This window comes from Struthio camelus, chromosome 9 (genome assembly GCF_040807025.1).
Source record: "Struthio camelus isolate bStrCam1 chromosome 9, bStrCam1.hap1, whole genome shotgun sequence".
Taxonomy (NCBI): Eukaryota; Metazoa; Chordata; class Aves; order Struthioniformes; family Struthionidae; genus Struthio; species Struthio camelus.
Window position 1 is genome coordinate 20972596 of NC_090950.1, and position 27226 is coordinate 20999821.

The window sequence follows — 27226 nt, forward strand, 5'->3', positions numbered from 1 at the left end:
AAAAAAGGAAAAAAAGCAGCAAGAAAAAGAGCACTGATGAACATCCTAATATCCCACTCTCTGCCACGTTCATCCGTCGGGCTGGTGCTCCCACGTTTCCTTCTAGCTGGAGCCGATGCCTCTTCCGATACCGGGGAAAACAATTTCTTCTGCGTAAGGGCTAAAACTAGCACATGACCAGTGAGAGGCAGCAGTTTGTTTAGTTCTTGGAGTTTATTTTAATTGAGGCCTCGTTTTGTAATGAACACAGATGGGCAGGGGGAGCCTCCTGGGGTCGGGAGGCTGTTCCGGGGGATTTTCCTTTTAAATAAAAATGTGTCTCGTATATTTAAACTAACAAGAACCGGATGGGATGCGTGTTTGGCTTCTTTGTTTCCTTGGAAGTTAAACTGTGACACATTTGCCTATTAAAGATTTTAGTGGCTGTCTGAGATACCGGTGCACGGACTGTACAGTCCTCACAAAGCGCTACCTTTAATGTCTCTGACCTCGATGGGGGAGGAAGGAGGGGGAGAGAGACGAGCCGTGCGTTCATGCTGACAGGCAGAAACCAGCCTGGTAAACTCAAGTAGTTTGTTATGATGATGCACAAAAAAAAAGAAGAAAAAAAAGAAGAAAAACCATGTGATTTTTATGCAAATCAGGTGAATGGACGGTTAAAAAAGCCCTAAATGTCAGGTAGATAAGATCACATACACCTAGAGCAGTGTCATGATATTCTTTGTACGTTACATTCATACTGGAAACCAAAACGTGTTACAGAAATCAGACACCCACAAAAAGCTCAGAGATTGCACTGAGAACAGGTTCCTGCAAAGCACCAACCTCTGACAAAAAAGTAGGTTAGATTAGAAAACAAGATAATTCAATCGAACCAGGGAATACGCTGTCCCCATGCAGCGTGCAGCCTGTCCTTCATGCATGCACATTAATATGCACAAAACCCCTATTAAGTAACGTTGGTGCCGTAGCACCCAGCTCTTAAAAAGACAGGCTTCCCAGGGCCGCTCCAATAACCCGTCCTCGACTGCTGCGGGGATGGGGAGAGATTTAGAGGATCTTTTCTTTAAGGCTCAACTTTTGTGCCTTGGACACATTTTTCAGACGTCCTGGCAGCGTTTTCGTATGGGCATGGGTAAGCCTCATGGCCTGAAGGAGTTAATTTAAAGAGAAAAAATTGTAATGGGGCTTTGTTTATTTGAACAGGGTTTCGTGACAGAGGAGGCAGCTCTTTCCAGAGGTGCAGTTTACCTGGAAAGAATACGCGCTTGCATCTGTCATGCTCAAAAACCCGCTCCTGGGGGGACGAACAGCACCACAGACCGGCCTCTTTCACCATCGCCGATCAACATGTCCAGCCTTAAATATAAAACCGTAGCTCGAAGAGACGGCTAAGGAATTTCATACCAGTTTGTGTCCTTAACCCTAACGTGAAGGTGGAGGTTGCTCCCCACCCGAGCAGCTCTCTGCGGGGCAGCGGCTGCAGGGAAATGCCCCGCAGCGGGCGCGAAACGCAGCGGCCCGCTGCACCTGTAGCGAGGCAGGGCCCCGCGCCGGCGCTGCCCTTGCCCGGCAGCCGCAGCCCTGGGCCACGGCCCCCGCGCCTCTGCCCCTGGGGGCCGCCACACTGCGCCAAACGACCCGCCAGGCTGTTTCCAAGCAGAATATTCCCTCGGCCGCCGTCTTCGGCCCCGTAACGCCGACCGGCACCCTGGGGTGAAAACCCAGAGCTGCGGCCCAGGGGCTCTGCGCGACGTAGGCGCAGCTTTGAAAGAGGGGGCGTCTGGGCCGGACGCCCTGCAAGAGCCCCCGGCACGGCGCGCAGCCCTGGCCGGCGGCCGCACGAAGAGGGGCAGCCAGGGGAGATGCTCCGAGGCCGAAGGCCAGAGCCCAGCTGCCGAAACCTCCTCCGGCCGGGGCGGGGGTGCCGGGGCCGCTGACAGCCTCCCCCCGTCTCCCTCCCGCGCCCCCCGGGAACCCTCCCAGCACGGGGCTGCCTTCCTCCCCGAAACGAAGCCATCCGCACGCACGCGCCCCCGGGGAGCGACGGCCTCTGCCCCGTGGCGGAGTACCAGCCTCCTGGCCTCCTCGCACCAGCTCCTGCCGGGAATAAATCACACCGAGCTGCAAAGCACAGCTGCCCGGGCAATTTTTGTCCCCTGAGCATGGGTCAGCTGGGGCTGAAATAGGACTGGGAAGGGAAGAGGGCACAAGGCCTCGTCTTGCTCGGCACTGACTCCTCTGGCCAGTGGGGGACCGGCTCGCCGCGGGGTGCCCAAGGAGCGCCCCCTTCGCCAGCACCCCAAAGCCCCCGCGAGGCGCCGCGGGCAGCCGCTGCGGCTTTTCGGGGCACAGAGGCGAGCGGGCTGCAGGAGCCGCGCCGGGGGCGGGCGACGGGAGCCGGAGGAGGCTGCGGCCGGGCCGCCGGTTACGTAGCAGGGAGGAAGAGAATAAATTAAACTGCAAGGAGAAAGGCACAGAAACCCAGGGAGGCTCGCAGGCCGCGAGCGTGCGCGCCGAGCTCCCAGCCCAAAGGGGATGCTTGTGGCTGATTTATAAGTCCTGGTAAACAGGGGGGTTATAATGGAAACTGTGATGCAAGCCTGCGCTTGGCAGTGGCGAGACATAACGAGAATCTCCGCTGTAAAAGTGCTACTTATCCAGAAGTCGTGATCGACCTTGGATCGCTGCAAAAATCTGACAACAACCCCTCTACCTCCTCCCTAACTTTTTGCAAACATTGCATTCAACCAGTCACACAACCGAGCTAAAACGAAAGCGTCAGACTGCAGAAAAAGACAAACAGAAAGGATTTTTTTCCCCCTTTTAATTTCTGTGCTGTAAAAAAAAAAAAAATTCTCAGTGGGCAGTTCATATTATTTTCGTCCATTATTCGTTTCTTTACAAGCTTGCCGCTTTGCGAGCGCCTACAGAACCACTTTCCCAGCGCCCGGATCGTGGAGTCGACCAGACCGAGCCACATTCACTTACGTGGAATTACATATCGTTTTTTAACTACAGGAAAGACGTCTTTCAAGCATATCTGTACATCTCAAGCGTCTCGGTAGTAGCATTTCTATTTCACCACCGGGCTATTTTTAATGATGAGTCGCATTAGCAGAACGGCTTTCTTCCTAATTTTTTTCCTGCTTTAAAGCAGGTTCTGAGCATTTCCTTTCAAGAACTTTGCTGTGAAATAAAAATAAAAGCAGCATAAAGCGTACAGTTACTTGGCGTTAAGGCTGCGCATTTCGTGGGACTCGTGCGTAATTGAATCAGTAGCTCTGAGCAATTGTATTAGCTGGATCGAGAGCACTGTGACCTGTGGTGGTTATTCTTGTAAACAATTTTCTATTAATTGTAATGGCCCAGGAATACCATCACACACCGAGAGCACGCCCTCCCCCTCCTTTCTGCTACACCAAAGCGGCCACCGGGCATTCACAACGCCCTGCGGCCGAAAAACTGTCAGGGAAAAATATCAGACTTCAAAGCGGCTGATCTCGCTACGACACAAACGCACTGAAAGCAGGCCCGGGTGGAAGCACAGTCAAAATAAATACGCAACGCTTGGAGATGCAGATTTACAAATCAGATCTACGTACAGGGTGATGAATTTACATAGAGGACTAGAATAATGCGTTCGTAAGCTGCCTTCTCTCCTCCACCCCCCACCCGCGAATCTATCTGTAATACGGACTGGAAAGTCTTTGCATTTCTGCCACTGCCCGAAGCCTCCTCCAACAGCAGAAGGCCTTCACAGTTCCCTCCGAGAGACTGGAAATAAACACAGGCGAAAACTACTTAAAAAAAAGAAAGCCTTCCACTTCATCTCACAAGGAAATCCAAACATGATTTTGCATACGACCATAGTTAGACATTTACATACAGACAGAGGAATTCAGATATTTACAGACTGCTTACAATCTATTCTGCAACAGTAACAACAACAACTACGAAGAATTCACCCACCACTTAAAGAGTCCTGGAAAGAAAAAGAGAAAATAGATAAAAATAAATCAGAATCCTTTTTTTGAGAAGAAGCACACTCCTCGCCTTAAAGCACAACGCCAAAAAAAAAAAACAAAAAAGAAAAGAAAAAAAGGAAGGGAGAGGGAAACGCACAGGAGGTGGGGGAAAGGGTTCAGATGTCTAAGGAAAAAGCTTCTTTCACCGACAGTAAATCCCTTCTAAGATCATGAGAGCCGATATGGATATGTATGTAAAAAAAGAATAGTGACTGAGGAAAAAAAAAAAAAATCCAGTACAACGCAGCAGAATCCCGGGGTCGGTTTCTTTTTGATTTTTTCTGCCTTAAAAAAATAAAAATAAAAATAAAACCAAATGTGAAACTTGCCAAAGAGAAGAGAGAGAAAAAAAAGGCAAAAAAAAAAGAAAAGCCTAGTTTTCTAATCTCTTCCTTTTCTCCCTTTTGCACCGCCCGCGATGCCTATCTGCCCGCGCCAGTGGGGCGCGCGCTCCCCTTCGCCCCCCGGGGGTGGCGGGCCGGGGCGCGCCGGCTGCGCGCGCTGCGCTGCGCTGCATTGCATTGCATTGCATTGCATTGCATTGCATTGCGTTATGCCGCTCCGCTCCGCTCCGCGCCGCGCCGCGCCGCGCGGGGGGCCGCGCGCCGGGACCCCGCTTATGTCACCGCCGCGCCAGCCCCGCCGCGCGCTGCCAGGGGCCGAGCGCCGCACCGCCGCCGCGCCCCACGTCACAGAGCACCCGCCGCCACGTGACCCGCCGCCCGGGCGCGACCACTCCGCGCGCGGCGAGAGGGGGGGGCGCCGCCCCCACGGACCCCCGCCGCCGCGGCCCCTTCCCCCACGCCGCGGGGGCGGCGGGCGGCGCGGGGGCGGCGAGGAGCGCGGGAGCTGGCGCGGGGGGTGCGCGGCGTGGGGGGGCAGCGGCGGCTGTGGCGCGGGGGCGGGGGAGGGCCGCGTCCCTCCCCGCGCCGGGCGCGGTGGTACGGTCGGCAGCTCAAATTCCGAGAATTGGGCTCTGTTGATTCTTAGAACTGGGGTTCTTAGAAGTGGTGATGCAAGGAGTTTCTAGGAAAGCCCGGAGACCAGGTGATTGCTGCTGCTATTGCCGCTGCCGATTTTACCCTTTAATTCTCTCTCTCTCCCGCTCCCTCTCTCTCTCTCTCTCTTTTTTTTTTTTTCTCTCTCTCCTCTCCCTCCTCTTTCCCTCCCTGCCCCTCTCCGCCGCTGCCAGTCGCCCTGGCGCCGCGCCGCCGCTATATATTTCTACCGATTTTCGCCTCCGCGCCCGGCGGCAGGTGCGCGGAGCCGCCCCGACGGGGCCGCGCGGCGTTTGGGGCGTTTTCATTTAATACCACCGCTACCACCACCCCCCCCGCCTTGCTTGCCTTTTTTTTTTTTAAATTCTCCCTTTTTTTTTTTTCCCTCTCTCTTCTAATTTTTGTGTTTCTCTCTGCCTGCCGCCTCCCCCCCTCTCCTGCTTGCCGAGCCGCCCCGACGGGGCGCCGCCGCGTCCGCGGAGGGGGGAGCGAGGCCGGCGGCGGCAGCCGTGTCCGTGTCGCGGCGCGGCGGGGGTCATCGCTGCCGGGACGATGGCTGCTGCGGGTTGCTGACGTTCCCGCAGGCGCGCGGCGGGGCCGGGCGGGCGGCGGCGGCGGTTCCGCACCTGCGGCCGCTCCGGGGGCGCCGGGCCGCCGAGCAGGACGGCGGCGGCGCGGAGGTTGCGGCGCTCCGCGGGGGCTGCGCGCGCGGGCTGTGTCGTTGCGCGGGGTCCGCGCGTGTGCGCGGCGCACGGAGCCTCCGCGGAGCCAAGCGCGTCCCGCTTGGGCCTTTCCGCATTATTTTCTTCGCTCCTCTCACCCCCCCCCCCCCCGCGCAACACCTTTTTTTTTTTTTTTGGTTTGGTTTTTTTGGTTTGCCTTCCTCGCCCGAGCGCTACGCGCCCGCGGAAAGGCTGGTGCGCTTTGCAACCTGTGGCCGGCCGCGGAGCGCGGGGCCGGAGCGGGCGCTGATGGAGAGGCCGCGGCGCTGCGCCCCGGGCAGCGTTGCGCCCACGGAGAGGCGGCCGGAGCGCTCCGCCGGCCCCGGGAGCGTGCGGAGGGGACGGGAGGGGGGACACCCCCGTCTGCACTCGCGGGGGACCCGCTGCACCCCGAGGCTTTTGCCCGATGGAAATAAAAACAGAAATCAGCACAACGCCGGCGCTCGGGGAGGCGAAAGTGCGTGAAGCAACTCTGAATATTACGCGGAGGGCTTAAAATAATAATAATAATCACTGGGGGGAGGGTGCCCTGGAGAGGGAGCGGCGGCCGCGGGCAGCGAACGCCGTACGCTCGGCGCGGAGCTCCCGCACCCGCCGCCGGCTCCGCGCTCGTCCTGCCCGGAGCTGCGCGGCTGCGCAGCGCTCCGCCGCTGCAGGCCCCGCTCCGTCCCGCGGCTCCCAAAAAACAAAAGGGATGGGGGGGGGATTTTTTTTTTTTAAGGCAAAACAAAACCGAAAAAGCCCAACTTTTGTTGTGAAAACTTTTTCGTGGTCGGGCGGCAGCGACCTCTCCCGGCCGCCCCCCTCCCCGCCGTGCCCCCCCCCCCCCGCCCCCCGCCCCGCTCCGCTCCCGGAGTTTGCAAAGTCACAGTATGAGTGTTATGAAATCGCCTCTTGTGAAGGAGGGAAGCGGAAAGCAAGCCGTTTGTTTAGAGAAATCCGCGACGGCCTCTCAGATGTGCCTAAAAAGCCGCCTTTGACCCCTGTTGCATTTCCAAGGAAGAGGCAAATCTGGACTTAAAAATCATGAGTCAAAAACAACAGACATCAACCCTGACTCGGTTAGTTGTTTCCACTGACTCGAGGCTGTGCAGGATCGGTGCTGAGTGAGACTGGGGCAGGCACCCGAGCCTCAGCGATAAGCAGCACCGTGGTCTGACATGGTGTCCGGGGTTATGACATGTTGCGACCGCTGCTGGAAGGGGCAGCAGGGCGAGGGTGCAGGATCAGGCCCTCTGTCGACCCTTGGATGCATGATGATTGCTGTCCTGGGGTTTGAAATGTTTTAAAAATTACTATTTGCAATATTATTTCAAAGGCTTACTGGATAAATGCTTTAAGAATAAATACAGGCTTCCTCCTGGCAATTCTTGGAGGTGGGGGTGAGATTCAGTTCAGAAATTGCCTTTGAAAATATTTTAAGGCAGACCTCTTTCTATTGCTTTCTTTCTCCTTCCTTCCCTCCTCCCCACCCCCCGTGTATGTGTATATATATATATAGATAGATAGATATATAGATATAGGTATGTGCAAACACGCAGAGATGACCTGAGGTTCTGTTATTTTCCTTCAATGAAGGGATTGCTGGCTTAACAACTTAGATTTCGCATGGCAATTTTTGCCTTATGAAACAAATCATCAATGCATTAAAATATTCAAAGACAGTCTAGCAATTTTCCAGTAGAATGGATTATTACATTGTTCCAGTAAGAAAAGACTTCATCTCTGAGTGTTCAATTTTGACTGGCAAAACAGATCAAAGATCTCTTGGGATGCATTTCAATTCCAGTTTCCAATCCCCCTCAGTTCTGACTGTCTGAGTCAATATTCGGAGAGGAAGTGGAATTTAACTGGCTAGTTATTACTGCAAAGGAAGAAGTCGGAATGAGAAGTGATTCTTATGAATCCCACCAAAAAAAAAAAAAATTCTGACAAAAGTCTTTATGATACTTCAGACATCCCTGTTTGCAGCACTGGGAGGACTTAAGTCTACTGTCTGATGAGGCTAAAATAAACCTAGCAGAAACATTGAATTTTGAAAAACAAGGCTGGAAAAGCTCATAAAAATAATGTTGCTCAGACGCATTTTAAGAGAAACAGAATTACATCGACAAAATTATATGTTTTCCAGGTTTGGTTGGGGTGTTTTATTTTCCAAGGGGAAAAATCGCTTCTGCAGTGAAGCTAACTGGTGCCATCTAGTGTTAGGTGTTTTCCTTCTTCTCTGGCCAGGAGAGTGGCTGAGCCGGGAGGCTTGGGAAGGTGGGAACACGTTTGTTAACACACTACTTTAAGAAGAAAGAAATGCTTACTAGCTAGGAAGAAGGTAGCAAAGAAACTCTGGATGCTGCTGAACGTAAGGAGCCTAACTGGAAACAACCGAGCACTTACTAAAGTCATTGGCATTTCCATGTGGCGTTCTCTGTGGGTCTTGGTCTTGTCATTAAATCACATGTGAAAATCTTTCCAAGTTGTGTTAATCTACCCTTGAATTTCTGCCCCAATTAGGATGTATTGTAAAACTTTTTTTTTGCCCCCCCCGAGCTATGACAGCAGCAGCCTAATATTAATTTGTAGGAATGTTTTTAGGAAATACACTAACATTGTCCTCAAAACCCTATTATAAATGCACTTGGTAAAACTTAGTGAGGCAATGCTGTGTTTTGAGAACAAGGATGAGGGTCTCTTTTTTTTTTTTTTTTTAAGGGGTATTAAAAAAAATCTTGTTACATATAGTATAGATGAGTAAAACAAAGCTCTAACCAGTATGTGGAGTTGTCACTGCAGTTTATGTACCTCCCTGTATTTCTGTCACTGTGGTCAACTGAACGATTTCACGCCTGTTTTAGTTCATGGACTGTAATGTTTAGGCTGCAAACTCCACATGAAGAGCATTTGCTCATTCAGTTGGAGCCTGAAATGTTGTTTTCAGTTTTCTGAAAAGTTTGTAAAATCTAAATTTGGTGAAAAGTTGACTGCACGATCATAACATCTCATTCTGTTTTATCATAGTGTGAGTTTATACTGAGTGCCTGTATACTTTTCTAGATCTATTTTTAAAGCATTCTTCTGTTTGGCAAGAAGTGGCACTTGGTTTCCATGTTTACAGCAGGCATTGGTGAACCTCAGGAGTTCAGTTTGCAGTTTGGTTAGATGAGTATCCAAAAGTTAGCTGCTGACCAGTAAACTTCTTGAGACTGCAAAGTTAGACTGAAAAATGTAGTCGTCCTCCTCCTTTTTTTAAAATCTGTGCTAAATCTTATGTATAGCCAGTTGCAGCAGGACACAGTCAAAAATGTCTTCTCCCCGTCAGAGAGCCTGATGCCTTTAGGGCCCTATAACTCCCTGGCAAGCTCAGTTGAGCTTCACAGCTAGGACAGGGGAGAGCCAAGGGAGTTGGAGAGGGGGGAAGCTTCTGGGCTACACTTTCTCTCCTCCCCTTTTTCCCAGGCTGTGTTGTGCCTTTGGGTTACACCTCCGTTTGGACACACGAGGAGCATGTGTTTGTTATGTACAGCAAGGAGAGCTTGGGACAAGTGCGCTCCAGGATGATGGGTCCTGAGGAACATGTCCTGTGTCAGACAGGGCACCCTCTGAAACGGATCTCCTTAAATTTGTTTGGCTGAAAAAATGTAGTGTGTGATTGGGTGGAGGGGATCTCTACCCTGGCCAACAGACCCCTAGCTGCATACGTGTCCCTCCTGGGTGCTGTGCCACATCCAGGCTGGATGCCCAAGTGGCTCCTTGCTGCCAAAATGGGCTATTGCCACCCTCGGCCTCAGGAGCGTAGACACAGGGGAGGAGATGTGCTGGCTTGTGAATTATGGCCCTGGTGTTGAGTGGGGATGAGGGGGGAACAGCTCAGCTGTGCTGGAGACCGGGTCCCACAGCAGGGAGCTGCTGAGGACCCAGGCTGCACCCTGCTGTCAGGGCAGTGCCTTGGTGCAGGGCTTGGTGTGGGCAGAGCACTACGTCGACCTCCCACTCTCTCGAGGAGCTCCCTTGGCCTCAGATGAGATGGGATGCCTGCCTTTCCTTGAAAAATTAATGTGCTGAATTGTTTAGGGTTGTTTGAAATGCTGAAGAAGGTTTGACTCCTAGCTTCCCAAGGGCGTTTGCTGGCTCTGCCTCATAGTTGGACCTTAGCTACGTAAAGGGCAGGGGGAATCCTCTTCAGTGGAAGACAGTGGAGACATTTTTAGTATACCCACCCCCTGCATTTTCTTTTGTAAAGACCAAAACAACTTGAGCTGGGCCCACTTTCAGTGGCAATCCTTTTAAATCCTCTTTTGAAGTACAAGCTATGAAGTTCCCTGCAGCGCTCAAGAAAATATGCAGTTTTCCTAGTTCCAAGCACTGCTAATAAACCCGTCCGGATAATGTATTGCATTTCCTAGAAACATTTGTTTGCTGGCAGGAAATTGGATCAGATTGAAAGTCAGCAGAGACCGCTCGATACAGCGATTGCAATCCACTCACGGAAGGGTACAATGGAAAAAACTACAGGGCTTGCACAAGCGATGCTGCTTTTGATCTGTGCTGGCGGTGTGCACTAGGACTCCTCTCGGGCTCGCCCTTCTTCAGCTGTTATTAACCAAGCCACGTTTTGGCCTAGACACCAAACAGGAGCTGCTAAATTAATAAAATTGTGCTCTGGCAGCTAAAAGATGCTCAGTGCCCTCTGACTGCATGACACTGGGAAATCAGAGTTGGGCACTCACCCAACCCCTGTGCAGAACATTCTCTTCCCCATGGCTTGTAGGACCCACAGCTGCACCTGGGGGTCCCCTACCCCCGCACCCCTTCTTGTCCCTGTGTGGGAGCACCCAAGTGTCCCTTGATGGGGTGTAGGGGGTACTGGCAGGGGTGTCCCCATGGGCAGCTGGTTGCTCATGTTGCGCTGGTGCCCTGCAGCAGGGCAGGGACAGGGGAGCGAGGGCAGGATGGTGCTTCCCCTTAGTGGGTGGTTTCAGAGTGCTGTGTGGGATGGAGCTGTGGGGAAGAGACACTTCACTCAGCTGCCCCTCCAGGATGAGGAGAGGCCCGTCGGCACTGCAGGCTCTGGAGCACGGCAGGGTGGCGGGGTAGGAGAGTGGGGCACTGGGGAGTGGTTGGTGCTTTCCCCCTGACTTAGTGTGGTAAGAGGGTGATGGGAGGGGTCTCCCCCTTGCGCAGGGGATGGGGGAGCAAGGGTGTCTCCCTGTGCATGGAGGGGTTCCTGATGCCCCAGGGGGTGATGGATGGAAAGAGATTCCCTCTAAATGGGGGAGAGGATGGATGGATGTGAGCGTATCAGGGTCTCTCTCCTGTATGGGGGAAGCTGTGGGGGGTCTCCCCTTTGCATGGGTGGAGCGGAGCTGAGTGGGGCTTCCCCCACACGTAGAAGGTGCTGGCCGTGGCGCTCCCTCCCTGCGCCTGCCAAGCCGGCTGCTGCAGGCAGGGCAGAGCTGGCCCTGGGCTCCCTTCCAGGAATGGGTTTTCTCGGGGAGGTGCTGGCATGGAAGGGCCGTTCCGTGAACCACCAGGGCAGGCCCGCTGCCTTCCTGGAAGGCAGTGGCAGTAAAAGTCCCATGCTGCCCCCCCGCCCCGAAACAGGCCCTACACTCAGCCCAGACTTTCCTCTCCGGGCACAGCAAGCCCTGGCGTGCACTGCCACGCAGCACCGAGCACCGTGGGCTAGCCCGCACCTGCAAGGTACCGAGCAGAAAAACTGGAGGGGGCCCCTCCAGACCCAGCCGAGCCTTGGGGCACCTTGTGGGCTTTGGCAGGAGGAACGGGGAAGGCTATGCTTGGCCGTGGCGGTCATCTCTGCTTCCCATCCCTGTTGTCTTCTCTGCTGGTCCCTGGGTCTTGGCATCGTCCCATGCTTGGGATGCAGTGATGGTCCTGCACAGAGGCCGGGAGGGGCAGGGTTAACCCTGGCTCCGCACGGCAGGGGGAAGGAAGGTCCCTTTCCCTCTGCGCGCCCACATCCTGCAGCCAAGAGCGCTTGGGATGCACCTGCCTGGCTCCCTGGTCCGTGGGCGGCGCAGGGGGCTGGGCAGCTCCTGCAGCAGCGCAGCGCTGGGGAGAGATGATTTTGGAGGGTAAGGCGGATGGAAGGAGGTGGGAGAGGAGCAGGGTGCTCCCTGGCTCGGCAATGCTGTGTCCTCGCTGCGGGAAAGGGAGTCCGGCGAGAGAGTAGCGGCTCCTCACGTGATGTTCAGGGGCGCAGAGTTCATCCTGCAGTTTGTAAGTTTGTTAGTTTGTAAATGGGTCAGCTAGCGATGGCTCGGTGACACTGGGGTAAGGCTCCAGGAGCTCGGAGGAGTTGGCGGCACATCCGTCAGCACAGTCGAGGTCAGGATGTGACCCGGCCGTCCGGGACATGTGCGATCTGCTGGTGTGGAAATGCGGATGCGTGCTGGGCTCCTTACAGAGCACTGTAAGTCCCTTGGCTTTCGATTGAAGGTAGCGAGTGGCTGGCAGCCAGTGTGTACAGAAAGGTCAGAGTCTGCTGTATTTGGGAAATGAGTCACTTTTTGTGTGTATGTCAAGCTCTAAGCTAGCAGGGCTCAGAGCAGCTCTGAAGATTTGCATTTGATCTCTGGAACAGGGTTGCAAGATGCCCTTCTGGTTTTTGCATGTGATACCTTGCCTTAAATCGTGCCTCTTCTTCCTACCCCAGTGTCTCTAGGGACATAAGGACAGCTTGGGCTCTACATCTGAGCATCTCCTGCAAGGGAGAGGGAAGGGGACACTTGTCCTTGCAGGGCTGGATGGGATCCCTGCCAGTGCTGGAAATCTTTTGTGTCACTTTGCTCCTGAGAATTTTGGGGTCAGTTCTAAAAATAGCGTGATGAGGGTCTCAGGGTTTGTTTGTGCACTTATTTATTATGGTTTTCCCTGTTCCTGCTAGGGCGGCTACCTGAGAGCCCTCTTCCTGGCATTGGTACCAGGTCAGCTGTGCTAATTATTTTTAAGGAAGTTTGGAAATAATAGCTTGAGTTTTGGAAGGCATTTAACTCCTGTGTTTCCTCGCTGTGCAGGGTCAGTCCTGTTGCCCATGAAGCCAGCTGGTGGAGGCAAAAATTGCAGTTCTGGGGAAGGCTTTTCCACTAGCCTGGGCAAAACAATTGTTCTGGGTGTGCTTCCTTCTCCACCATGGACTTCCTATGTGATCCTGGCCAAGTCACTTCAGTAGCTCACGTCCGTATCTTCCAAAGTCTGTTTGGGAGTACCATCCCCGAGCATTTTCACTGGTGTGTGAAGGGCATTGGTATCCTGAGAGGGGCAGTAGCTATTCTGGAGGACTGAATTCAGGCTCTTTCGAGGTTTCTGAGCAGAGTGGCAGCGGATGCGTATGTCAGTCATACCTGCTCATGAGGTGTTGGGAATATGGCTTTGGTATTGTATACGGCACTGGCCGGGAATTTGGTCTTGGCAGGGGAGAGTTATCTCCAAAAGAAGCGGTGAGAAAATTCTTGCTTGACTTCCCTTCCCCACCTGCCTTTAAGTTCCTGAGTCATGGAAATGAAAATTTGCTTGGCATACGCCTATGGTTTGGGCTAGAGGGTGTGGAAGAAGCTATGATTGGATTCTCAAAGCCTGTGGTTGTGATAAGAACATACTGTACCAGAAGAAACAAATGTTAACCTTACTGGAGAGTAGAAGGTTGGTTATCTCTAGCTTTTCTCCCGCAGATACTCCAGCGAAACAACAAGCTCGTGTCGGACGCTGGTCAATTCATATTTATCAGCTAATGTGGCGTTTGTTTTCTTGTGCTTTATTTGTAGGTTTGAAAGAAACTTTTGGACTGTGAATTGAGGCATTGGGTATGTAAATTTAAATTTTGTGCTCCTTCCCTTAAACATGTTGAATGAAATGTTTCATTAGACCCAGCTGGAATTTGTTTTCAGGAGAGCAGCTGCTCGGTAGAAAATACTGTACGCTCATATCCCACTGGGAAAGGAGGAGGAGACGGGGTTGCGGGAGGGAGTTGATCATTGAAGAATTTGGCATTTAAGATGCATGTTCCAGCCCAAACTTCAGGCCAGGGGATTTTTGGACTGTTCTAGGTGCTGGATGGCAGGCTGCTTGCAGGGCATCTCTGACACAGATCAAAGGGGCATTGTACTGGGGGAACGAACACTTCATATTCCTCAGCTAAACCAAGCCTTCCTTGCTTGGACAGTCTGGGCTGAAGTTTGGGTAGCAATCCAGCAGGTTAGATGAGTTTTGTTCCTGACTACTGCCACCAATTTATTGGGAAATTCTGGACAGGTCTTCTCCAAAGCGGCCGCTTGGGAGCAGAGAAGGTGCATCAGTAGTTTTGATGGTGGGTGAGGGTTGGTGGTGCACTGTGGGCTGTGTTTTCCAAACGTTGAAATCCTTGCAGCTTTCGTTGGGACAAGACTAGTTTTGATTCCCACGGCTGGATCTTCAGCCAGACAGCAGATGTGTGGGGGAATGGTGCTTGAGGAAGGTCTGAAGGCTGGGAAGCCAGCGTGTTGGGAGCTTTGTGGAGGCAAACTCAAGGAGCCGCCGTGGTGGGAGGAGTGGGCTGGGGTGGAGCCGTCATGGGTGAGGCAGGGAGAAAGAGGAGCTGGTTAGCTAATCGTCAGGAGGGCCTGGTTGCCTTCACCCACCAGCTCGCTGGGTGTGGCTGAGACGTACTAGGTCTCGCTATCGGCCGAGAGACCTTGCTGGGCAGCCTGGCAGGCACTTGGGGTGGAAGGTGAAACGCAGTCATGTCCCTGTTTGTTGTTTCTCCTGGGGCTGAGAAGCTGGTACTGTCACCACCAACAGCACTTCATTTTGCCATCTGAACCCTTCCCAGACTAGCAGCTGTCTCTTTGCTGCGTTTAGGGTGCTTTTCTGGCTGCTTCTCCATTCCCATCCTCCTCCCTCTTCTGTTTCAAGCAGACTCAAGATGGCCTCGCCAGCAGACAGCTGCATCCAGTTCACCCGCCATGCGAGCGATGTCCTCCTCAATCTCAACCGCCTTAGAAGCCGGGATATCCTGACTGACGTCGTCATTATTGTGAACCGGGAACAGTTCAGAGCCCACAAAACAGTCCTCATGGCCTGCAGGTGAGTGCAGGAGCCTGCTCCTCTGTCCCTTTCTGCCCCCTCTGCTTTTGGCCACCTGCAGCACTGCCGAGTCCCCTGGGAAGCCTGCAGGTTTTACAGACAGGGAGACTGGGACAGGGAAACAGAATTCAAACAGGCTGCCAAGAAACTTGTACTAGAAATGGAGTTAGAGCTGGGACCTTTTATTTCTAGCCTGGTGCCCAGACCTCTCTCCTTCTTGCATGTACACGTCTGCCAACGCGCAATCCCTTGAGATAAACAGGAGCACAGCAGACAAGGGCTGCATCTCTGAAGGCAGAGCACAGACGCTCCGTCGGGTTAGGGAAGAGGAGGGAGGGCTGGATGTTCACTGGGATGAGCAAGTCCTTTGTGACTGCAGTGTCCCCTGTCACTGCTGTTTTTAGAGCTGTTCCTCCCTGGCCCCCAGTCTGCTGACTGCACCCACCTCTGCTGATTTTCAGGCTTGATGGGATCTGAAATCCCTTTCCAGGTCCAGGAATGCTTCCTAGCAAACTCTAATTAACATCCCACTATCACTCAGTTGAATCACTGCAGATGCCTTCCAGTGTCTCCTGTTGACAGGATGTGGGGATGTGAAAAAGCAAGGATTTAGCTATTAGAACTTCTGAAAAATGTTTTTCCAACATTTCCTTTTTTCTGGTTAAAATGTGTGCGTGGATCTCCCAAGAGGCTTTTGAAAGAAATGAGTGGGAAAGGGGTAGTGGTGGTGGTAAGAACAACAAAAGAGGGGAATTTCTAAACCAGGGCAGTGGGGAGTTGTTGAGCAGGTGAGATCTAAAAGCAGGCTGTTCCGGTTGGTAAAAGTGCAGAGCACACAATGCTTACTAAGCTGGAAAACTGAGCCTGATAATAAGGGAGAAGTTCAGGGAATGCTGCAATTGCCTCTAGGTCCTTTACCATTCGAGAACCCCTCTCTGCTAAAGGTTTTCAGACAAGTTCTTTCTTCCTCTGAATTGTCCTCACACTCATCTTCTCTCTGTCTCCTCTCTTCAGTGGCCTCTTCTACAGCATCTTCACTGACCAGCTCAAATGCAACTTGAATGTCATCAATCTGGACCCTGAAATCAACCCGGAGGGGTTTTGCATCCTCTTGGATTTCATGTACACGTCCCGCCTGAACCTGAGGGAGAACAATATCATGGCCGTGATGGCTACAGCACTGTACCTGCAGATGGAGCACGTGGTTGATACTTGCCGAAGGTTTGTCAAATCTAGGTGAGAGCCATGAGTGAACTTTGGAGAGATGGGGATGGTGTGTTTGGGTGGGAGGGGGAGAGAACTGACAAAGTGTCTATGAACTTATCCTTGAGTGCAGAAATGACTGTCTGTCCTCCCTTTTTGCCTGGTTATAGTGAAGCTGAGATGGTGTCTGCTATGAAGACTCCAAGGGAGGAGTTTTTAGCTGGCCGGATGCTGAGCCACCCAGAGGTGATGGCTTATCGGAGCAGAGATATCTCAGAGAATAGCATGCATCTCCGAAATGGGTCCCTTTGCGATGGGAGGGCCTTTGCACCTGGCTTATTCAATAGTTTGTCTGGATCCTCCATTTCCTACCCTGGATACAGCCCTCTCCCTCTAAATGGCTTCCTTGTGGATGATGAGTTGCGGGAGATGAGGATGCCCCTCTCCGAACTCTCAAGGACGAGTGCCTTCCCCAAGGAGAGGATCCTGCCATGCGACAGCTCCCGGGCAATCCCTACCGAGTACACGAGAACCATCACCGACATCTCGGCCAACATGTGCCACACCACAATCTATGCTCCGAAAGAAGCTGCTGCCGAAGAAGCCAGGAGCGACATGCACTACAGTGTAGCCTCCGGCCCCAAACCCGTTGTCCCCTCGGTCCGGAACAACTCCTATTTCTCTTGCGACAAAGTGGCCAAAGAGGAGGAGCGGACCTCATCAGAGGATGAGATCAGCCAGCACTTTGAGCCCACCAACAGCCCCCTGGACCGCAAGGGACTCATTAGCCCCCAGAGCCCCCAGAAGTCAGACTGTCAGCCCAACTCACCGACTGAGTCCAGCAGCAGCAAGAACGCCCGTATCAGTCAGAGCTCCAGCTCTCTGGTCACCAAGAGCCCCACAGACCCCAAAGCCTGCAACTGGAAGAAGTATAAGTTCATCGTCCTCAACTCTCTCAATCAGAGCACCAAACAAGACAGTGCTGACCAGAATGAGATGGGAACCCTCTCTCCTCACACCTACATGCCCATATCCACCTGCCAGCAGTCCATGGAGCCAGAACATCTCAACGTGCAATCACCCACCAAGATGAGCGTGAGTGGAGAAGATTCCACTATCCCACAAGCGAGCAGACTCAACAATATTGTTAACAGGTGAGAAGATACCCTCGAAAGACAGAACTCCCTGTGTTGTTGGTGAGGGTTTGAAAGTGTGTGAAATAGCTGTAGCATTGGGCTGGGGAGTCCGGCTGCAACCGGGTGGAAACCTCTGCATTGGTGGAGCACTGCCAGTGACATGGGCTGGGTGCCAGCTATCCCCACGGTAGCAATGCTGGCCTGGTCTGCTGGTGAAATTGGGAACGTTGGGTCAGGAATTCCTGGCTCACTCTGCAGCTTTGGATGGTTTCTGAGTCTGGATTCACCAAGCCTGTTTTCACCTGAGTCCCTGTGCCTAGAGCTTGTGGTTGACTGTGTGCTCTGGAAGGGCCTAACTAGCAGGGAGCAGTATGCGATTCCCGGACCCGGATGTTCCTAGAGAGCTTTGAGGTTGCTTGGTGATGGGTACCTGAAGCATGAGGTGCAGGGACCAGTTGTTGATCAGGGCTCTGCTGTGCATCTCACCACAAAAGTCTCCACGTAAAACGGACGTTCCTTGTGTCTGGAAGGGTGCAAACATCAAGGGCCTAATAGCTCAAGCACAGCAAGAGCCTTCTCACGGCTGTGTGCGTTGCTGTCCTTCCACAGGTCCCTGGATGGGTCCCCTCGGAGCAGCGAAGGGCAGTCCCCGCTGTACATACATTCGTCGAAGTGTAGCTCCTGTGGCTGCCAGTCCCCACAACATGCTGAGATGTGCCTTCACACCCCTGGCTCAACCTTTGGAGAGGAGATGGGGGAAACCCAGTCTGAATACTCTGACTCCAGTTGTGGTGAGTCTCCCATCCCTGGTAGCCTTTCTCACTGGCAGACAAGGGGGCTGTGCAATCTAGGGACCCATCTACTCGATGCCCTTCCTCCAAGCGGACAGTCAAAACTGTCTCTGATGCTGGTGGATCCCAAAGTGCTTTACGGCACCCTGCTCACTGGCTGACCAGCTCTGTGCGTGCATGTAGGGATGCACACACATGGGAATTGCTTCTGCTCTCTCCCCCCTTACCCCTCCCAACACCATCTAGACACCTTGTGTGAGGAGTTAGTCACCTGCTGCTACCTTGGCAGTTAAGGACAGGAGACGAAGTACACCCCACCCCGCCAGAACCACGGGAGAGCAAGCTTGACAGATGTAATGATCCTAATGGAGTTTGGGCAATATAGCGTGTCTCATGCATCTGTCACAGTATCGTCATTATCAGGGAGCCCAATGTGCACATCTGGAGAAATGCAGATAAATGAGACTTGCAATTCTTTTGCAAAACTCCACAGGCCCAGAGACAAGTATCTTTGCACCCGTTTGCCTGTAGCTAGGGAGGGGGAATGCAGGATTGTTTGTTTTCCTGTGGTATGAGATGAGATCCGAAAAGGGGACCCAGGTGAGGTGATGCTCAAGGCTAAAGCATTTAAGAGTTAGGCACCCCTGTATGGGGGAACCTGCCTGGTGCTACAGATGTTGATCGTCTTCCGTGCTTCAGGGAAGACGTCTGTACGTAAAGGCTTAAGGTCTCTAAAGGTGCTGGAATTGCTCCAGGGCTGAGTGTGCATCCTCTGGAGGATACCTGATAACTTGGCTACCTTTGTGGACCTCCCTGAAAAATGCCTAGGGGAGATGCCTGATTTTCTGCACTGTCGGGGCAGCTTTAATAAGTGGTAGCTCGTGTCACACTAAAGGAAAGGTGGCTAGGGATTACTTTGCCCTCTTAAGCCACGCATGTTCTTGGTGTGTGTGCAAGAAGGTTACTGTGGAGGTAACAGTATGGTGCGAGTGCTGCTGATCTCAAACGTCTGGGCTCAGCGCCTTGTTCCAAAGCTTGCTCTGATGGCTGCTCCCCTCCAGACCGCGGCCCACTGAGGAGCTGGATTACCCATCTCATTGCTCTTCTCTCTGCCCTCCCAGAGAACGGAGCCTTCTTCTGCAATGAGTGCGACTGCCGGTTCTCTGAGGAGGCCTCTCTCAAGAGACACTCTCTGCAAGTCCACAGTGACAAGCCCTACAAGTGTGATCGCTGCCAGGCCTCCTTCCGCTACAAGGGGAACCTCGCCAGCCACAAAACCGTCCACACAGGTACGGCATCGACTTACTGGACTTTGAGTTGCTGAGCTGCGATGCTCAGGTGTTCATGGCACGGTTTATCCCAGATGCGGCATTCCCTGCTCTGTGTTGCTAGTTGTCTGTGCTGGGAAGAGCGAGATGCTGGTATGCCGATACAAAATGCTTCTCTCAGTGCTGCCAGGGAGTTCTGGGTTCTGCTGCTTCTTGGGCAGAGCACCTAACTTGCCTGAGTTTCAGCTGTAAATAGGGGAAATACTTCCCTGCTTCCTAGGGGGACTGGAGCTCAGTCATTGTAAAGCCCTGGGCGCTGCTGTTTTTAAAGATGGCTTGCAAAACACACGGCTTGGAACAGACTCATGCCCTCTGGATTACTTTGTGGTGGATAGAAGAAGGCTCGTTTAGGGAGAAAACTATTTTTTTCCTACATCCTAGAAATTCAGATCATATCAAGCCTGGCAGAAACTCTGCTGATGGGAAAATCTGTGAATGGATGGACTCTGTGAATCAGCACAATGAAAGCCGAGAAAGGAAAGGGATACTAAGGGTTTAGTCATTTGCTGACAAACATGGGGTTTTCTTCTTGCTTTTATTAACGCTTCAGATGCCAGCAACCAGTTTACGTGTTGGGGAAGGGAAGTCTGTGCTAAAGACTCCTAATTGCTGGACTCAGTTTGACATAATGCTTCAGAGCCTCACTTAAGCTTGATGAGGCCTGCATAGGTCAATAAAACGATACGTGTGCCGGGCTAGGGTTTGAAGGTACAAAGGGATAGAAGTCCTCTGGGCCCTCCAGGTCCTCTGGATACATCAGGAAGAACCGAATTACTGACCAGATGTTCTTGCGTCAAAAACAAAAGGAGAAGACAGGAGGTGAAATGATGGCTGTTCGCCACTCCCTGCTGAGCCCATCTTTATCTATCCTAAAGAAACTCCTTGAAATCCTTTTGCAACTCTCCCCTGGCTGTGAGAAAGTCAGCTGAGGCTGACAGCAGTAATTGTAACTGAATAATGACTTGGGAGCACTGTCGCTGGGCGTGCCTTGGCTTTCCGCTCTATCAGCTCTTCTCGCTCCTCTAAAGGGATGATGAACAATTGAGACGGGATGTGCTCAAGACCATTAGGAGACCGAAGCGAGCCAGGCAGCTCTGCATGGCTTACTCACGGCTGTAGAGAAGTTCAGGGTGCCAGACTCTGTTGCTGGGCCAGGAGTGAAATTGTTAATCGTCGCCAGCAGAGCTGGCCGATGTTTTCTTTCACGTCAAAGCGTGCACCTCCCAACCTGAAGAAGACAATAGTGGCATAACCCTCCGTCCCTGGGAGGAGCTGGGGGACAGAGGCTGCTCCTGCCTAGACTTCCCTGCTAAAAATAGCCCTGTGCTGTGTGTACGCCACACACCAGAGGGCAGGCTCCACAGTGCCCACCTAGCTCCTGCACTGCACCCAGCTACAAGGATGCCCTGAGCTGACCTGGCCGCTGCCATGCTCCAAAGCAGACGATGGGAGTTGGTCCCTGTAGGTTGTGCCATGGGGGCTAGTGCCTGGAGAGGCTGGGCTGCAGGGGCAGCAGTTTTGGGGAGCACTCTGGTGTGCAGGTGCAAAGCAAGCCAGTATTTATCCCCTCTCCTTTCTTTTGGTTCAACAGGAGAGAAACCGTATCGCTGCAACATCTGTGGGGCACAGTTCAACCGGCCGGCCAACCTGAAAACCCACACGCGCATCCACTCCGGTGAGAAACCGTACAAGTGTGAGACCTGTGGAGCCCGATTTGTCCAGGTGAGCATTGCCATCAGTACCTACAGCATCAGGGGAGGTGGAGATGGCCAGAGCCTCATGTCTGAGACCTGCAGCCCTTCAAGGCAGGGAAAAGACTGACAGGCCCCATTGGCTGCCCTTCCCATGACATTATAGAATAAAGAGGGGCTTTGAGCAGCTAGAGGGCCAGTTTGCTGGCTTACTAAGATACCTGATTTCTGGTTTTAACTTCTCCATTTGCTCTTTTGGATTGGAGACCTCAAACCTCAGACGCTAGTGGCCCTGACTGCCAGCTAGAACCTATGAGAAAAAAAAAAAAAGCCCACTGTAAGCTTTAGCTGAGCATGGACTGAGGGACTGAACTCACAGCCAGGATTTGGGCTGTTGTGGAGGGAGGGTGTACTGGTCTAGACCAACCTTAGGTGAGGCCCCCTCCTGCAGACGCCCTGCGAGGTGCCGTCCCTAGGGCGGCTGGGCAGGTCCCTCCTGCGGATGCCCTGACTGCTCCGGGGCTGCTCCTGTAACCCAGGCTGCTCTCCCACAGGTGGCTCATCTCCGTGCTCACGTGCTAATTCACACTGGGGAGAAACCTTACCCCTGCGAAATTTGCGGCACGCGCTTCCGGCATCTACAGACGCTCAAAAGTCACCTTCGAATCCACACGGGAGAGAAACCGTATCATGTGAGTGAGCTTGCTCCTTGTGGGGAGCTCGTGGCTGGGAGGGGAGCGCTGTGAAACCTGGGGGGTGGGAAGGCGCTTGGGCATTCGTGTGGGCTTGGCTCAGCACCAGCTCCCAAATGCCCTTCGCCAGCCTCGCAAGGCCTTATAGGGCTGTTTGCCAAGGTCACGTATGCTCCCCGTGCCCTGTCCCTTGCTCACACGTTAGCTGATGCCAGCTGGTATTTTGTCGTGACTGGCTGCACTGGAAACTGGCTCTGGCTCTGACATGCGTCCCAGCCTGGGTACATCTTAGCTGCTCTTTTTTTTTTCCTCTCACCTATTCTGGAAGAAGGTCATCCTTCTCCAAATAGCTATGGCTTAAATTACCACCTCTTGCCGTACATAGGGATGGGGCAGAGCCCTTTGACCATCTAGGCAAAGGAGCTTGGCACTATGTTCCTGGGGAGCCAGCGTCCCATCCTAAGTGACCTTGGACTTTGTACATCTCGAAAACTGAAACGTGCCAGGGAGCACCCGTAATGTGGTGCCTGACCCCAGGAGAGCTGACAGGGTGCTGGGGTGAGAGTTAAGAGCTTAAAGAGGGGCAGCTCAGGACCCCTGGGCTGTGTTTCAGCTTTGCCATGGCAGCCCTGGCTAAATGCCCCAGCTGCCCATGTCCCCGCTGTTCTCCATCCGCTTGAGAGGTGCTCTCGGGGCAGCTCACAAAGGGCAGGTGTTTGCACGGGTGCAGTCGGACCGTTGCATCTCATGCCCTGCGCCTTGCCTCTCGCCCCTGCAGTGTGAGAAGTGCAACCTGCACTTCCGTCACAAAAGCCAGCTGCGGCTTCACCTCCGGCAGAAGCACGGGGCCATCACCAACACCAAGGTGCAGTACCGCATCTCGGCGACCGAGGTGCCTCCAGAACTCCCCAAGGCGTGCTGAAGGCTGAAGATATTCCTGGAGGCATCGCAGTGGGGAAGGGCGGGGAGGGAAGTTGTCCAAAGGATACTTGCAACACTTTAAAACAAAACAAAAAAAAAAAAGAAGAAAAGAAAAAAAAATCATCACATGATGGAGTGCCTCTAAACCCATAGTGCAGATAAGTGGAAAAACATTAGAAATTTAAAAAAAAAAAAAAACACGGGTTTTATTTTTTCCCAGTTATGTGAAACTAAAAGAAAAATAAAATTATTCAGATCTTATTGTATATAAAACATAAAAATAGTCATTTTAAATGTCTGTGCAGTGGAGTGTTGATAAACTCTGGAGTCTAACCTTCACAGCCTTTGCCGTTTGAAGATGAGGAATGTAATGTTGATTTATGGGAACAGATTTTTTCTTTTGTATGCAAAATGTGTGTTCTTTTAAAGAGAAAGTATGCTATTAAAGAGAGGGCTTTAACTTTTTTAACCAAAGGTGAAGGAATCTATGGCAGAGTTGTAAATATATATAGATATAAATATATAAATATATATATAAAATAAATATATATAGACCTTTAAAAAAAGCTATATTAAAAATATATAAAATGCATTAAAGGCTCAGTTGGACTCTGCAGGCAGAAGCCACTCTGAGAATCTTTATTATGATAGAGCACTTAACGAGATATTTTAAAGTATTGCATCTGTACAAGTAAGAAAATATTTTGTCTAAATGCATCAGTGTATTTGTATTTTTTGCAAGTGAAGGTTTACAATTTACAAAAAAAGTGTGTATTAAACCAACAAAGCTGCAGAAGGAATTTAAAATAATAATAAAGTGTAATTTTTGTTCTAGTTCTCAGTCTGTATATATGTAAAATGTGGTTTCGCACGGTGCCTTTCTTTTCAATGGAAGTTTTCAATGTATGGACTATATTGAGCTCAGTTTCTTCTTCAAGGTACAGCCTGACGTTGCAAAAGGAGTTTTGGTGGAACTCTCTATTGGGGAATATGTTATTTGGGGGGGTTTTTTGTTGTTGTTTTTTTTCTGGTCTTATTTTACATGCTTGTGTTATAAACAATCTCGGGAGACAGGGTTTGGGCTGTGTCTAAACTGCATTAATGCGTTCTGTAAAATATAGCTGTACAAATAAAAGAATAAAATGAAGAAAAGTGAAGTATGATGGAGTGGCAGTTCTGTTCTTGCCGGTCCTTCTCCTTAAACATCTCAAACATGAATCCCTGCCCGAGGAAGGGGCTGAGCATCCCGAACCTGGGCACAAGCTCTTGGCTCAGTGCAACTCTGGCCCAGCATCAAAAGCGGCTCTGGTTAAAGCAGCCTTTCCTACACTGTGGGCCTTCCCCGGGAGCACTTTGAGGAGGCAGAAGTTTCTAAGCCATGGCTCATCCACGAGGACGTTGGCTGTGAGGATTGCCAGCAGATGAGGTTATTAAAGTTTTGTGCCCAGCAGTGCAAGGGTGGGTGACTGGCAAAGCCGAGAGCCACCTCTTTTAGCCCAAATACTCCTCTGCTTGCAGCTGGAGTAGCAGGGGCGGCCTCTGGCACAAGGTCGGAGCAAGACTCGAGTTTGCTACTTTGGACCCTGGTGGGCCTGTTACGCTCTGCCATCTCCAGCTTGGCTTTTTAAGCAATTGCACTGAGCAGTCAGCAGAAATAGGGCAGAGCTGGGGGGAGACCCTTCACCAGGAGTCCCAGGGCTGGTTCCAGATGGCCAGAGAGTTATTTATATTTCCTGGAAACCGGTGTGCTTGCCAGAGTAGCTCAAGGAGCAAAGCTGCCTGCTGCAGCCGTCAGGGCTGCTGCTTTTCAGCGCCAGTGGTGCAAGGGCTCCCTGCGCGGGACTGGCGGTTCAGCCACGTTGCGCAAGGGTTCAGCGGCACTGGGTTTGTAGCCCCCTCCAGGAACTCGCTGGTCGATCGTGTCTCCGGGCCACGAGCCATCGCATGCTGGCTGCAGGCTAGAGGTGAGAAGGTGCAGGCTCGTGGGAGTCGAGGGAGCTGCAACGAAGTCCCCAAGCTCTCTGCCATTAACGGGGGAAGCTCTTGGGTCCATCTGCCTGGATCTGTGCAGACCTTGGGAACTGCAACCAAGGGGCGATCTGGCCCCGCGGAAACGGGGATGCTCTGGAGTGCGTGTGGGTATCATGCCCTGTGCAGGCATCACAGCGTGTCTTTGCTCATGAAGGTGCACTGTTTGCAGAAAGCCAAAGAGCCTCATCGAAAGGGCCTCTGGGTTGCATCAGCCAGGCTGGCTGCAACCAGTGCTGGTGTGGAGCGGGGCCACGGGTAAACGTGGTGATGAGGGTTGAGCTGGACGGGTGTTATTTCATTTTTATTTAAATGTTAACTTGTGGATCATGTTGATGCGGGGCTCCACGGTCGTTCACAGTGGGTGGACTTTGAACTATTAGCGGGAAGAGGAGGACCCGGCGGGTCTGTGGTGAAGGGGAAGAGGACGATGGGCTTTCTCATAAGCCGTGGGACACAGATAGGCGCAAGACAACACGGAGCAGCGCCACCTGAGGGAAACAGCCTTTTCCTTGTATTGCTGCTTGATTTAGGCCTGTCCCACATGCCAAGCGTCCTTTCTAGGGAGCGAGGCAGACCAGGATCGCTGCCCGGGCAGTCTGCTGCTGGGCGCTCTTCGTGGGGGCGAGCTCTTCTCGCCCGCAAAACCTCCCTTCTTGTGCCCCCTCCCTGGGCAGGAGCGCATTTCTCATCCTCCCAGGCTGCGCACAGCCAGCGCACGGCGCGGGAGGAGCGCGGCTGCCGCGTTTCAAAACCCGCAGGGCCGAGCAGCACCAGGGCATGAGCCCCCACTGGCTTATAAATGTTAGAGAGAAGTCTGGGGAAAGGCCCCCTGAATGGGGCTCCGCATGAGCAGTGGAAACAGGAAAACCTGCTTCACAATCCTGCTGCCTCCTTTCCTTCCCCTCCCCATGCCCGGTAGGTTTGTTAGCGTTGAATAAGGCTGGCTGTGCTCGTGACTGTGCTTATGTGTCATTTGGGACGCTCGTTTTGGTTCCTCCCCTCTCTGTCCGGAACTCACTGTCTCTGGGCCCTCTAACTCTCCGATTACTGAAATCGTCACTTTTGGAAGTTGCCAGGGTTCGGATGATCACCCCTGCTTTCAGCAAGCAGGCTACATATCGGGGACCTCCGTTTCCCACTGACTTGCTCAGCTGCATTTGCAAAATAAATACTGCCTATTCCTGGATCATGGCTGTGTTTCCTTCTCCGGGCAGAGCTTTTTTTTTCTCTCTAACAATGATGTCACGCCTTTCCTGGCAGTTCAGCGGACGCGATAGGAATCTTTCCCTTACTATCCACAGGGCAGAGGTCTGCAGTCATCTGGCACAGCCGGCCCTCGCCGGCGAGCTTTGTTCAGCACTCGCAGTATTTACAGAGGCGAGGGAGCGCTCAGACGTCAGCCTGCGCTACGTACGTTTTGTGGCTGCAGAGCCCGCAGACAGCGAGCCGGTCAGCCCTGCCGGTCTCCATGCTGCAGGGTTATTCACCCTCTGAAAACCTGGCTCCAAATACAGGGCTTGACCCTTCCTAGGCCTCAGAAGAAACAACAACTGATTAACTAGGCGCTTTCCAGGAAATTTCCCAGAATGTGTTTGAGTAGCTTTTTTGGTTCCCACCTCCCATGTAAAGACATGCCCAAAAGGTGTGGATATGGTGGAGTTTTCCTTTTCTTCAGATTTCTTCTGCACTGAAAAAATACTCACTTTGCCCCCAGCTCCTTCCCCATTTTACTTCTTGGCATAGACTGTTGGAAAATCCAGCAGAGAAATGGGATTCAAGTTTTTCTGGGGCTGAGCAGGGCACTGGGGTGGCAGCAGCAATGCTCTGAAGCGCTCTGGCCCAGCTCTTGCTGCACTTAGCGATTTATCGTCTAGTTTGGTGGCCTAGCTTTGGTGCTGAAAAACTTGCACTGAACAAAAATTATGCTATTTAAAATAAGGAAGGTTGAAATGTAGGTACCATAGCCCTGACGTTCCAAAATGTGAAAGTTGCCCTTAGTGGGCAACTTCTGGCCGCGGTGCTCGAGCGGTGCAGTCCTGGGGGCTCGGGAGACTGGAGGATTTTGGGGAGGATCCAGTGTATTCTGCTAGGTTTCCACGAGAGGGCAGGCGAGGCTGCAGTTTCAGCAAGGAGCCCCTGTGCTGTGGAAGTAACCACGGCAGGCTTCCTTTTAAACGTTTCCCTGTCAGCACCCAGCACGCACATATGTAATTCCATTCCTTGCTCTACTTTGCCATATGTTCTTAGCCCTTGGTTAGATAAAGAAATCAGAAAAAAAAAATTGTAACTCGACTTGTGACATCCGTTACTCTTGGGGATCGAAGGAAGGGAGGCCAACCCCCTGCAAACCAGAGGCAAGTGTGCTGGCAGAAGGCAGCTGCTTCCCTGCAGCTGGTCCCCAGAGCCAAACTGTCCCCCAGCACGGATCCGGCGCAGGGAAAGACTGACTGCAGCAAGAGGTGGCTGGGAGCAGTCTGAGGACTGTTGTGCTTCTGTGGGCCGGCTCCTGTCTGACTGGGATGCACACTGGCTATTTTAGGGAATTGGACCCAGGTATGCACGGTCACCCGGAGCGTCCCATCCTGGGCTCTCCGTGCAGAAGCTAGTGTCACA

The 27226-nt window shown here is 52.5% G+C and overlaps 1 protein-coding gene across 4 annotated transcripts; it reads left to right on the forward strand.

Annotated features, from left to right (window-relative positions):
- Positions 1-4972: 4972 nt before the first annotated feature.
- BCL6 (BCL6 transcription repressor) lies at positions 4973-22728 on the forward strand. Of its 4 annotated transcripts, none has more exons than XM_068954064.1 (10): positions 4973-5075; positions 13524-13562; positions 14650-14820; positions 15835-16056; positions 16194-17177; positions 17769-17950; positions 19072-19239; positions 20870-21000; positions 21524-21661; positions 22440-22728. In XM_068954064.1, exons 3-10 carry the CDS (start codon positions 14660-14662, stop codon positions 22581-22583), a joined length of 2130 nt encoding a protein of 709 aa, XP_068810165.1. In that variant the 5' UTR covers positions 4973-5075; positions 13524-13562; positions 14650-14659; the 3' UTR covers positions 22584-22728. The 4 variants fall into 4 exon arrangements, with proteins under 4 accessions (XP_068810165.1, XP_068810163.1, XP_068810164.1 ...); XM_068954062.1 differs by having other exon boundaries at positions 14653-14820; XM_068954063.1 differs by lacking the exon at positions 4973-5075 and adding an exon at positions 10737-10832 and having other exon boundaries at positions 14653-14820.
- Positions 22729-27226: the final 4498 nt, after the last annotated feature.